The 12,483-nt window shown below is 44.0% G+C and overlaps 1 protein-coding gene across 7 annotated transcripts in view; it reads right to left on the bottom strand.

Annotated features, from left to right (window-relative positions):
* Positions 1 to 2,141: 2,141 nt before the first annotated feature.
* Positions 2,142 to 12,483, bottom strand: part of CYFIP1 (cytoplasmic FMR1 interacting protein 1) — an 87,155-nt gene continuing 76,813 nt past the window's right edge. For all 7 annotated transcript variants that reach the window (XM_075134675.1, XM_075134658.1, XM_075134666.1 and 4 more), the window contains 6 exons: positions 10,376 to 10,506; positions 7,392 to 7,464; positions 6,114 to 6,208; positions 4,735 to 4,973; positions 3,684 to 3,831; positions 2,142 to 3,216 (listed from right to left, as the gene is read on the bottom strand). In XM_075134675.1, coding sequence (XP_074990776.1) covers positions 3,052 to 3,216; positions 3,684 to 3,831; positions 4,735 to 4,973; positions 6,114 to 6,208; positions 7,392 to 7,464; positions 10,376 to 10,506 — 851 coding nt within the window. In that variant the 3' untranslated portion in view covers positions 2,142 to 3,051. The remainder of the gene's footprint in view (positions 3,217 to 3,683; positions 3,832 to 4,734; positions 4,974 to 6,113; positions 6,209 to 7,391; positions 7,465 to 10,375; positions 10,507 to 12,483) is intronic.

Here is a 12,483-nt window from a genome sequence, read left to right as displayed (position 1 = left end):
CTTGGGTAGGTGAGGCAGTAGCTCCTGCCATGCCAGCCTATGCAGGAGGAAGGATTTGAGTTGTTAATAGTAGCCAAAAAAGCTACTCCCTCTTCTGTGGAAGAGGTCAGGTTCTGTCTGTTTGCTAGACCACACTGTCCTGGCTCTGTAGAGCTGCTCTGTGTTTTTGATGTTGCAGCTTGAACTCACAGAACTGTGACACTGTAAGTTTAAAAAAAAAAAAAAAAAAGGAACATAATGTCATTGCTTAAAAAGGGGTGGGGAAGGTAGGTGGTAGTTTAAGTTCACAAAGGCAGAAAATAAAAATTAGTAATACTTTTATAACAAAATTTCTACTGCAGATGTGAAGCTTAGAAATTATTTGGGACAGAGTCAACGAGTTTCTGCTGTAATTTGTCAAGTTTTTGTTAAAACAGTATAGCTTAAGATCATTCCCAGGACAAAAAAAACATCTCCTACCTGTGAAACTAACTCTGCTGCCTTCCTCTGGTACATGTCATATGCCAAGGCATTTGGAGGAGCCATGGTGTCAGCAAGGAAAAGGTTCTTTAAATTCCAGTTGAAGAATGGGATTTGAACTTCTGCCTAATTTTATGGGACATCACGCCAGCAGTGCTCAGTCATGGAAACACAAATGCGTCCCTCTAACGCTTACGCAATAACGAGCACAGGACAGGGAGCGGCAGGGAAGAAGTCAAACTGCCGAGGAGTCGCTGAACTGGCTGCCACACTTAGTACCAAAGCACCAGCCTAACCAAAGAGCAGATTACAATTTCATACAGCAGAGTCTGTTACTTTATGGTTTGGCCTCCAGACCCAGTGTCTTTGATGAGAGAGAATTTAAAATGAAAAAGTTAGGTCTTCTGTGCTCCTTGCTTTTAGGTAGGAAAAGCAGTTAAACCAGTGAAGAGGTTTTAACTCACTTAAAGTCTAATATTCCGCTGAAAATGCAAAAAATAGTAAGCTACCTTTAAAAATGTGAAACAAACATCTCGTAGGACTAATGTCTGAACTATCTTAAACCCATACTAACTAAAGGGAAAAGAAAAAAAAAAGATCTTAAAATCTGTATTAACACTAGTAGTTTTAAGATGTTAGAGACCAATTTGCTTGCTGCTGCCAGTTAACTGGTAAGAATTAGAATTGACTTTACTCACACCATGATTAGTTATTTTAAAATATTTCTTACACAAAAAAATCAGGCTTGATTACTTAACTGTTTCTGTGCCACAGTGCCAAGCCAAAGGCTCAAGTATGCAAGACATCCCTAAACCAATGATTATCTCAACAAATTAAGAAAGTTGTTCATTTCCTTAATTGAAGCCTGAAGCACAGAGAAGCATTTGGTTGGCTAGAAGTCGTCTTTGCAGAGTGCTCTGAAGGACAAAACAGAAATGTTTCCTAAAGAAAACTGTGTGTTAAGCATCTTGTAAAAGAAATCCTGCCATGAGCTGGCGTAACGAAGCACAAGTGTTTCCTGCTTCTGTCTCCCCCACACCTGGCAGCCCTGTGTGCGCTCTCACCACAACAGAGGCCAGGCCAGAATGGCAGCTCTCGAGCACGGATGTCCTGGGGAAACCTGTGGTGCTGGAGATGTGCTTACAGATTGCCTGGCAAATCTCTACCCTCTGTTTTGCTGAGGAATTTCAGTTAATTTCCTTTCTTTCCTCAAAATCGGGTTCCCTGCCACCCCCGTACCTACACATTCCTCATCTCTTGCATACCTCCTCTGTCAGATGCTCATTTCTACCCATTACTGGACTTGATTCCGTTGCGGTGAAACATCTGAAAAGAGCGGAGCAGGAGAAAAGATGGGCTGTAACCTAACCTTGAACTAGTAAGAGGGAGGGGAGAAAAACGGCTTCTCAAAGGGATGCGCTCTTGGTTCCACACTATGGGTTAGAAACATTAACCAAATAACATCTCCAGAAATCCATATCCTGGGTAAAACGTGTAATCATCTGTCTGTGTCTGTTCCAGCCATCTTAACTCTCATTTGTTTTGGGAAAATAGTTTGGGGTTGATCCTAATAGCTGATTGACTATCCAACACCACTGAAAAGTTAGGATCCTGCAGTAAGCCAGCAGGAGTTACTACTTTTGGCTGAACAGGTTGCTTGAAAATTCAAGTTTTACAGTTGCAAAGTTTTACAAACAATTTTACTGATGCAGTCTTTGCATAATACAGTAAGTGTAATTAAACAAATACTTTCCGTAAGTAAATCATGGTTAACATCATTAGAGCTTATGTACTGGGATAGATTACACCTGATCACTGTATTCAAGATTCTTGTAAACAAGAATTCCTTAGCGCTTGTAAACATGTATTTTGGTACGCAGGTACATATCTCCAACCAAAATATAAATTGTGTTAGAAGCTCTCATTAGGAAAAAGTAAACAGTCCCCATTCTAATCAATCAAGCTACTGCCTTTTAAAAAGATCAGAATACTATCAGTCACCTCCATGTTAAATAACTTTGAAACAATCACCTTAATTAGCCTTCATTTCCATAATTGCTGATCTCAGAGAATAGTTTTGCAAAGAGGAAAAATAATCAACTGACTAGAAAAATTATTCACAAAGCACCAGCAGTTTGTTTTTTTTTTAATAAAGGCTAATTAAGCAATTAATGCTCTAATACAAACAATTAGTAATTGATTTCTAAAATTTTTTTTTCTACGGAACCCACTTTTCTTATCCCCCCACAGCTATTATTTGGATAGCTTTGGGGCGAAATTATGCCAGTCCAGTCTAAAATGGCCACCTCAGTACAGGAATGCAAAGAGATTTCAAAAATCTTTTACAGTCGCAGGTTTTTAATCAAAGTGTATAAAATTTTAGTCTAGAAAAATAAGTATAGATTGTATACAGTTACTGTGCTTGGAGACTGAAGAGGACAGTGCACCACTTGAATGGCACAGGCATATTGAAAAATGCAGATGAGAGTATTCCTTAAAACTGTTGGTGTTTTTTGTGGTTTGTTTTTTTTTTTTTTTCTTTCTCATACTTTTAGCCTAAATAGGTGCAAAAAGTATCGTTAGGTGGGAAGTCTAGTTGCTGGCAAGGGACTGATGAATAGGTGGCTGGAAGCAGCGCACGTGTTCCACGGGTGTGCTCTCTCCATCACCAGACTTCAAATACTTGTCCAAAATAGCAATTATTTCATCATTCAGAATCTGGAACTTGCGAATTCTCTCAACCATTTTCTTCAAAGGCTGCAAACATCAAAAAAACAGACACACAGGAATTAGCTTTGGAGATAAAAAGCCTTAGACACGAAAGCAGCAAATGCTGTTACCTCCCAGCAATGTTCTGAATGTTCCCCTTCCACTGCTAATCCAGTGAAAATCCAAGGTGCATGTTGGTTTTTGACAGTGCTGCTTTTTGTACAAAAAAGGGCAATTTACAGCAGTCTTGTCATAATATGAGTGCATGTATAGGAGACAGAAAAAGCATTACAAAAATCCCACATATTCAGGAAATCGGAATTCTCACTGACCAGTCTTCAAACTCCAGTACTAATGCCTTAATCTTTTGCTCCTAAAAACCCTGGCGCCCTCATTTTCAGCATTTCATTCTAAAAAGCGATTGCTACACCTACACTGCATCCGAGTACAAACAGCTCCGATTCATTGTCGTCTTTATTACTACAGCGAATACAGAACAGATGTTTTCAACTCACCACATTCTTTATAACCTCGTCTTTGCCATCGTGCTTTTGGACTTTCAGCAGGTGGTAGCAGAAATCCAACACATCAAAGCGACGCTGCTGTCCCAAAAGCACAATGATCATACAGCCAGCCCAGTGCAAGCCGTCTCCAAAGCACTGCCTGAAACAGGAAACACACCACATAAAGCACGTTTCACCTAAATCTTCAGAAACATATCCACAGGAAATGCTCGGTAATCAGCCATCATGCTAAACTACATATATATCACTCTAGAATATGTTAGACATTAATCTAGAAAATACTGCAAAATCTGTAGTAAATTAGGTTCTCTTTCCAGATGCCACAAGTGATGCAAATGGATGCTTAACAAAAAACCAGAAGTGTCCCCCCCAATTTTACACAACGTAGAGTTACTCCAAAAACATTTACTCCCCGTTAGACTCCAGAGGCATTATATTTCATTTGCAAAGGAAACAAACTGGGAATTCAACACCACTCTGCTCCTTTGGACTGCAGGCAAGAAAGGAAGCAAACGTCCTATGCTGTTGCCTCCATAATTGCTCAGTGACAAGCACGTTACAGCTCAACAGTTTTTCAAAATAAGGATATTATCAGAATTAACAAAATCAAGAACTACAGTTCCTTAACTCATATTAATCATGTTAGCTTCCAAGTGCTCATTCTTGCTCTTAATTCAGAGAAGAAAATACTTGTTAGAAATACATGCACCATGTTCAGCTATTTTATTTAAGTTCAGCATCCGTAGGGGTCTGACTACTATTGAAAGACGCGTGCTAGGGCCTTTTTGTCATGGGATCATTCATTATACAGTGGCAATACTTAAAACAGAGGGTTATTTTTGTTAAAGATACAATTATATCTGTGTTCATGGATTATGAGCCCCTCCCAGTGATCACAGCACTTTCCCTTCTTTTCGCACTAAGCTCTTGCGGACAGGCAAACAAACGCCTCCATTCTGGACCCCCTGCCAGTCACAGGGAGGACAAGCGAAGTGCTGTTGCCCGCAGGTGGACCGGACCGCTGGCAGCTGGCAGTACGTACTCCACCGTGAACTCGTGCGTTCCCACGGGGATGCAGTAGACGAACTGCATCGCGCTCCAGAGGCGATGGAATTCCACGCACTCGTCCACGTGCATCACCCCATTGCTGGGCAGGGGCCCGCGCCAGATGGGATCGTCCAGGAAGGAGCGGATCCTCGTCAGGATGACCTCAAACATGGACAGGCCGCAGCAGAGGCGTTCTTTGGTCAGCAAGTCCCCCTCCCTTGCGATTGCTATTTGCTAAGGTGGAGAGAAAGAACGTGCAAAATCCTGGTAAAAGCCACTTGACCACAAGACTTTATTTAAAAAAAATACACCACCACGTTTTTCAGTTTCACTTGGGTTTATTCTAGGAGATATTTCTCCTGACTTTAAGTGAGGTCAGAGGCCACTAACCTGGGGTTCAGCTCAGTGAAAAAAACGTTCAGAGAAAATTGTAAAAGCCTCTTCAAGCAGACAGGCTTGAAAGTAAGTAATGCTAACTGCAGTAATACTAATCCTGGACTAGTCCCAGGGAATCTTAAAGAATTCTTTGCCTGAATGGAGGCAGAAATCAAAACCAAAGAGTTCGGTGCTCTGCTGCTAGGATGGGCAGTAGCTCCTGCCTGCGCTCTTCTGCGCATCTCCCTCAGCTGCTGCTGTTAGAGATGGGAAAGCTCCAAAGACAGCACAAACAGGCTCAGACAGAACCCACACGTGGCAACGCCGGCCAGGGCTCGTCCCAGCTTGTGCCATCACGGTAAGAGCTCTCGCCTACAGTGCAACAGCACCTACCGAGCTGCAGCACATGTGATGATAAAAGCAGTCTCAAGTCTGCTTCAGAGCACTCCGCTCTCAGTTTCTACTATTCACATCTCAAATCACTTGTAAACTGCTAAGGTTAGCAGGGAATTAATGTACCCTCACGCTGAGAGAAAGGAAAATAGTGCTGAAGCTGCAAAGGCAGTTCTCTTTGGTCGTTGTGAGCTCAACTCAGCTCATTTTCCAAGAGTTTCTAATCATCTGGCTGAGAGAGGAATAAATTGGGGTTTTTTATATATATATATATATGCGCACAAGAAAACTGATTGCTTTTGGTGGAATTTGCACTAGGACCTCCCAAAGGCCAGCCCTTATACTGAGAGGGTATCACATAGCAACATACATACAAATGAGCATTTTCCCCAAAACATGACAATTCCACCCCAGTCTCAAATGTTTTAAACTTCTGAGCTTTAACAGCTTTACGAGCTCCATGGAGCTGAAAAAAAAATCTGTTGTGTGAACAAGCTGGATGTGCAGGTTGAAGTTCTGACACAGCTATTGGCACGTGTGAAAGGAGAGGCTTTCTAGTGCTCAGAAATTTCTTGAATTGCCTCTGACACAAATGAGAGCGATTACCTGGGGTGTTCCTAGTCTTTCAATGAGAGGAACCAAATGTAGGGGAGCATATTTTGATTCTAGCCTCTTCATTTTAGCATCAAGTCTTTCACCCTCTGAAAGAAAAAAAAAGACAGCACTGATTCATTTAATTGGTAGCCGACTTAATTTTATAAATTGAAATTAAGCAAGAAAATTCCTATTTTTACACAATCTGTACTCAGTGCAGTAGAAAACTGGGTAAGTTATTTTTATAGGTCTAAATAGTTGGTTAATTTTCAATGTGCTTTTAGAAAAAAAAATATTTTAAAATGTTGCATTGCATGTGCAAACAAAAAGAAACCAAGGATTTGTAGCAGAATACATTTAATTAACTAAATTGAAGACAGAATATAGGGCTCTATTATGCTGCTGCTGCTAACATATTTGACTCCCACTTGTACTAAGCCAACTAAATTGTCCTTATCATACATAAAATGCTTGACTCTAGAAGATGGGGTATAATGAGGGTGGAATTCTGTGTATAACAAGGCTTAAAAAAGCAGTTGGCACCCCCTCATCACTGGCAAGTAGGAAACGTTCTCCGGCAAATGGGAAAATACTGTTTACAATGGTCTGGTTAGTTTTATGCAGAGATGCAAGTAGCTACGGTGAGTCTGGAAATATTCTCCAAGATTTTTAGCTGATGGGATTTCTCCAAGCAGAACAAATCAGCTGCTCTGGCAGCGAGCAACGGAAAGGAAAGGAGACAGAGGAGCAACACAGAAAGAAGAGCAGCGTGAGGGGAAAAAAGAGCTCACTTTCTGATGATGAAGGATAAGGAAAGCAGATACTAGAGGAACCAATCCTGCAAACATTCACCACTGCATGCCCAGTTTAGTAAAACGGCATGTGAAAAGTCTACTGGGACCAGGGATCACTTGTATTTACTTCCTCTGCTGACAGATTTCCTACACCCTGTATGATCAAGCCTACCCCATTTAATTGACAATCACATAAGCTGAACAGCACCTTCGGAAAAGCCTCTCACCATATCCACATAGAGGGGTAACACTGCCCTGGGTATCCACCCCACTTTTCCCTGTCCCGGCATTCCTCCTCTTCCTCTTGTAATTTGCACTGAGCTTGCTAAGCAGCACATATTTTTCAGCCAGGCAAACAGGCCTGAATCTGTTACCTCTGAACCGTAATTAACAGCAGTGTTGTAAAGGATGGCCGGGGACGGTCACCGAAACCACAGCAGCAGGCAAGACAAGTGGAAAGCATTACCCGAGGACGGTGTTTTCACTTAGCCGATACCTTTGACGTGAACTCTGGGCAGGATGTTTTGGAACGGCGCCGCGTGTAACAGGTCACACACTTCCTCTAGGGACTGGAACGAAAAGGAAACGAGAGGCATTTAGGACCGAAGAATCCCCAAACCACACCAGATCCCCAAAACGGGCTTCCAAAAAGCACGCCAACGCCGTTGCAGAAACACCAGAGGGCAGCCAGCCTCCGCCGCTCGGAGCCCTCGCTCTCCTCACGGGACCCCTCCCAAAGACCATTTGATTTCAGCAGGTTACCTTGGATTCCCAAATAAACTCCAGCAGCTCTCCTCCCACCCTCAGCTGGCAGTTTGTAAAGGACAGGGTATTTATTAAAAAGACTAATGCAGAATGAGTAATTTTGGTGTGAAAGCAGCAGGCGGCTCCTGCGCAGACAGAGCGGTGAAGATGACTCACTGCTTGGTTATTTTTACCAACACTGTTCCACAACCCGTTATCTATCGTGGCAGGCACATCTCCCCTCCAGGAGGGCCGAGACACGCGACAGCAGCGGTGAACCGCCTCTCAGGAAGTATTTTACATCTTTAGGGACGGGGGAAAGGAAGACAGATGTCTCCTGGTTCTTGGCTGCTGTATGTACGCGCAGAGAAAACGCAGAGATGACCAGAAGCAGACGCATGATTTTGCTAAGCCCCTCTCCTCATTTTTGGAGCAGAGACCCTGCTCATTTGTAGTCCCTCAGCGCTAGTATTAGAAGATATGTTCATCAGCCATACCCTCGGCAAGGCCAGGCTACGGGGCTCATGTGCCTTTCCCAGGTCTAATTCCTTGATGTCACACCATGGAAATGCATGTGCTAGGCAGTCAGGATTAACAAGACCCACCCACTAGCAGAAATGCACTACAGACCTACCTTTTGCACCGGGGTAAAGTCTCATTTAGTTATGATAGATGACCACAATGGAAAAATACTGAAATATGTGGCAGGACGTCGGGGCACCTCTGAGGGCAAAAACAAGAGGCGGGGCAGCAAGCAGAGGTGTATTACTAGAACGTAATAGTAATAGTAAACAGCCCAGAAGGCCAACCGTAGCCTGGGCTGCATCAAAAGCAGCGTGGCCAGCAGGTCGAGGGAGGTGATTCTGCCCCTCTACTCTGCTCTGGTGAGACCCCACCTGGAGTCCTGCGTCCAGCTCTGGGGCCCTCAGCACAAGAAAGACATGGACCTGTTGCAGCGGGTCCAGAGGAGGGCCACGAAAATGATCAGGGGGATGGAACACCTCTCCTATGAGGAAAGGCTCAGAGAGTTGGGGTTGTTCAGCCTGGAGAAGAGAAGGCTTTGGGGAGACCTTATTGCGGCCTTTCAGTACTTAAAGGGGGCTTATAAGAAAAACGGGGACAAACTTTTTAGCAGGGCCTGTTGCAACAGGACAAGGGGTAATGGTTTTAAACTAAAAGGGGGTAGATTTAGACTAGATATAAGGAAGAAATTTTTTACAATGGGGGTGGTGACACACTGGCACAGGTTGCCCAGAGAGGTGGTAGATGCCCCATCCCTGGAAACATTCAAGGTCAGGTTGGACAGGGCTCTGAGCAACCTGATCTAGTTGAAGATGTCCCTGCCCACAGCAGGGGGGTTGGACTAGATGACCTTTAAAGGTCCCTTCCAACCCAAACTATTCTATGATTCTGTGATTCTATAAAGTGTCACCAAGGTGGTGTCCTAAAAAAGGTACCTCCAGCACTGCTGTCACTTTGGTACACCCTCAAGCAGCGAGGACCCTCGCCTGCCTGGCCTTTCACCACGTACCCCTTTAGCCTGAATCCAAAGTAATCCAGTTTCTCATTTTGTTTCAGCTACGCCATTACTGAATATGGGTTCACTGCTTGTCACCTGGCCCTCCAATTACTCTCCACCACGTGGAAGGGATCCTCTAGCACCATGAACAGTACTCTGAGGAACAGCATGTCTTTGTTACCTTATCTAACATCAACAGCTTTAATACACCCTAGAGAAGGAGTCTTACACGAGTATTTATTTTTGTGCAACGGCAGGCCCCCAGCCATCTTGCTGAGGAAATGTTGTAGCTGGTTTGCCGTCAGCAAAGATCTCTACATGATGGGCAGCCCAGCCTCCGCGGCAGCGTGTGCTTGCACAGCGTGGGCAGACCACCCCACGTGCACAGGCAGGGGAGAGACCCCCCACCCAAGTCTCGAAGGCACAATGGAGAGCAAGAAAGGGAAGACAGCACACCTCTTGCTTTTCTGGCCCATAAGCAATGCCCACCTTTCCCTCTGTAAGCACCCAAAAGCATGAAGACAAAGAAATTACACGTCTGGCCATTTTGTTTGAACAGCAGATTGTATAACATGGAACAAGAGTGGGAAAAGAAAAGGAGAGGTAAGGATAAAGAGCAATTGTAGCACCGTGCCCTCAGCAGCGGGCAGCTTCGCGTGCTGAAAGGTAGAGGCTAGGCGTATAGGAATCAGCTGAAAAACTGGACATGTTTCACAGCTTCATTCAAACAAGGACAGATGAATGCCTGGCAGAGCGGGTGCCACTGTCAGCCATCCTAGCAGCAAGAAGGCTGTCCAAGAAGTCCACGTTAACTTTGCGATGTTTCAGATGACAACAGGAATGACAAACAGAGAGGGAAAATAACGGTACCAGATGCATAACTCATTGACATAAAGAGAGTAGCCACCCTGTGACTGACTGCAGGAATACTATATTTGATCATAATTTATGATGAAGGTCATAATATTTGATCCTCAGGTACCGTACACGAAGCAATGTCTCTCACCCAGCAAAGTCAGGCATCCCTGCTATCTCGCAGACATGAAAGCCCCCGCAGGACTGTAAGAGATCAAAGCAAGGAACTGTTTCTACCCATCTGCCCATAAGCAATAGCAAACGTGCAGATTTCAACCTTGTTATTTATGACGTTAGTAACAAAATTTGAGAGTATATTTTGAGAGACAGATGGGTTTTCAACTAGCACAGCAGGCACCTACCAGACTCTGTTCAATGAGGAGGCAAAACAGGACAGCATTTCCCACTTCCCGCAAATTCTGGAAGCAGACAGTCTTCAGTTCTGCATATTCAACAATGTCCTTCAACTGATGGTGAAAAAACTCCAAGATACCTGAAATCAAAAGAGAAGGAAAAAAATTAAATCTCAGAAGCCAGAACGAAATCTAGTGATAATCACACAGGCACGCTGGGAAAGCAGACAAAAGATTCTGGTTATGTGGTTAAGAGTCATACGGATCAGGACTAACTTTTCTTTCTGCCTCAAAAGCACTCCGATTTTCTAACCAATTTGCCTATTCAAAGCTTGCATTGAATGTGCATAAATACACTGCATCAGAGCACAACTAACCAAGGGTGCAGGTTTATAGTTCTCTCTCCATGTATCAGCACATGAGATTTTTCATCTCCAGAAGTGCAGCCTACAGGAAACTGAAAGGAGCAGTATTGAAATACATTAAAAATCAGAGGTTATGAAGTGTTAAGGCAGTGGTGTGCTGACCTTTTTAACTGGATAAATCATGCAAAATGGAGTGCCTAGCTTCTCGCTCCTAGAAAAGGGAGCCAGTGTAAGGGGTAAGAAAATAATTTCCAGGGGCAGGAAGAGAGACTAGGGCTCTCGTCTGCTGTTAGTCCTGTTCCAGCCTCCGTCCCCGACCTGCCGCGCCACCCAACACGTTCAATTCGCAGCTGTTATTTTCAAGGATGACAGAGCCAGCAAGGAGCAGAGCGCTAAAGATACAGGACACAGGGGTGGTGTCAGGCTACGACTCTGACAGTGCCACAGCCAGCCAGAGGTGATCTGCAACCTCACAAAACAATTAAATACAGAAATCTCAAGTCAAGCTCTGCTGGCGAGGGTACATCAGATCCTGCTGACAAGCACAGTCAGAACATTGTTTCTGTCAAAATTTTGCCAAAAGCTGTTAAAACCCAGCTACGTTATGATTTTAAAAAACACGTAATTTACATAAACATATGTCTTTTCCACCAAATCTCTCCCAAACAACGGTGACGCTTAACGCGCTGGTGGATTTCCAGCTCCTTCCCCCCAGCCCCAGAAAGGTTGCGCAGTCCCTTGGTTAGAGACAAGCCCAGGAGAGCCTGGGCTTGGCAGCTTCTGCAGGGACCCAACCTAGTCTGCACCGCAGAGGTTAAGGCGATGTGCAGAGTGGGCGAGGAAGAGCAGAGAACTGCAGTAGGTCAGTAGCTCTCCAGTTTTTTACAAGTTAATCTTTATCAGCATTTTTCCATCTGTCTGCACAAGCCTGGCCCTTTTAGAAAACTTCAACTGATGACAGAAGAAAATACATTGCACAAAGCTTTCGAGTTGCATGCTACATACGGCAGTTCATTTCCGTTACACTGAATTAAGTCACACAGTTAAATCTTCACCCAATCGCATCTAAAGCAATTGAGAGGAGACAAGGAAAGAGAGCACAGATGCCCCCACCACCTTCCCATGTGTTCCTTGGGTGCAGCTGACAAACACTTCCCATGCAGGAGATTAGACTTTGGTATTTACCCCGCAAGGCAATGGCTGAGAGGGGAGGGTGCAAACATAAAATACAACCTGGAGCGTATCTATGCTAAGGAAATCCCCCAAATTCAGCAGAGGAGCTTGAAAACGTACAGTGAAGGAAGGACCGTACAGCTAACCCACACACTTCTACAGAAAGCCTCACATCATTAAAATTAGTAACACGAAACGTCAATAAAGTGCATGGCGAGGGGATGCAGGGCTGGCTCTGTTACATCTCAAAGAACTGTTTGTCAATAGAAAATTTGCAGTAAATGAGTGTTCCCACACATGTTCAGTGGAGATAAATTTCAGACCTAGCTTGAGTAGTTTAGTGACTCAATAGAAAAGCAGAACTGAAAAACTAATGGAGATAGGTCAGATGTAACGAGTGCTTCCTGAGCTTGATTTATTTGAAGGAAAACACATTTAAATCTAGGTAAAAAGCAAAGAAGTCACGCCAGTGCATCACCAACTCCCCCCTTCCCATAACAGGGGAACCACGTAATGAAAAAGCTCTGCAAAAGGCTGTTGGTGTACATTCAATGCTGCGGTATACAAGCCAACTGCAAT

Source organism: Calonectris borealis, chromosome 1 (assembly GCF_964195595.1).
Source record: "Calonectris borealis chromosome 1, bCalBor7.hap1.2, whole genome shotgun sequence".
NCBI classification, from domain to species: domain Eukaryota; kingdom Metazoa; phylum Chordata; class Aves; order Procellariiformes; family Procellariidae; genus Calonectris; species Calonectris borealis.
The sequence above is the reverse complement of the archived record's forward strand: the minus strand, read 5'-3'. Positions and strand labels throughout refer to the sequence as shown.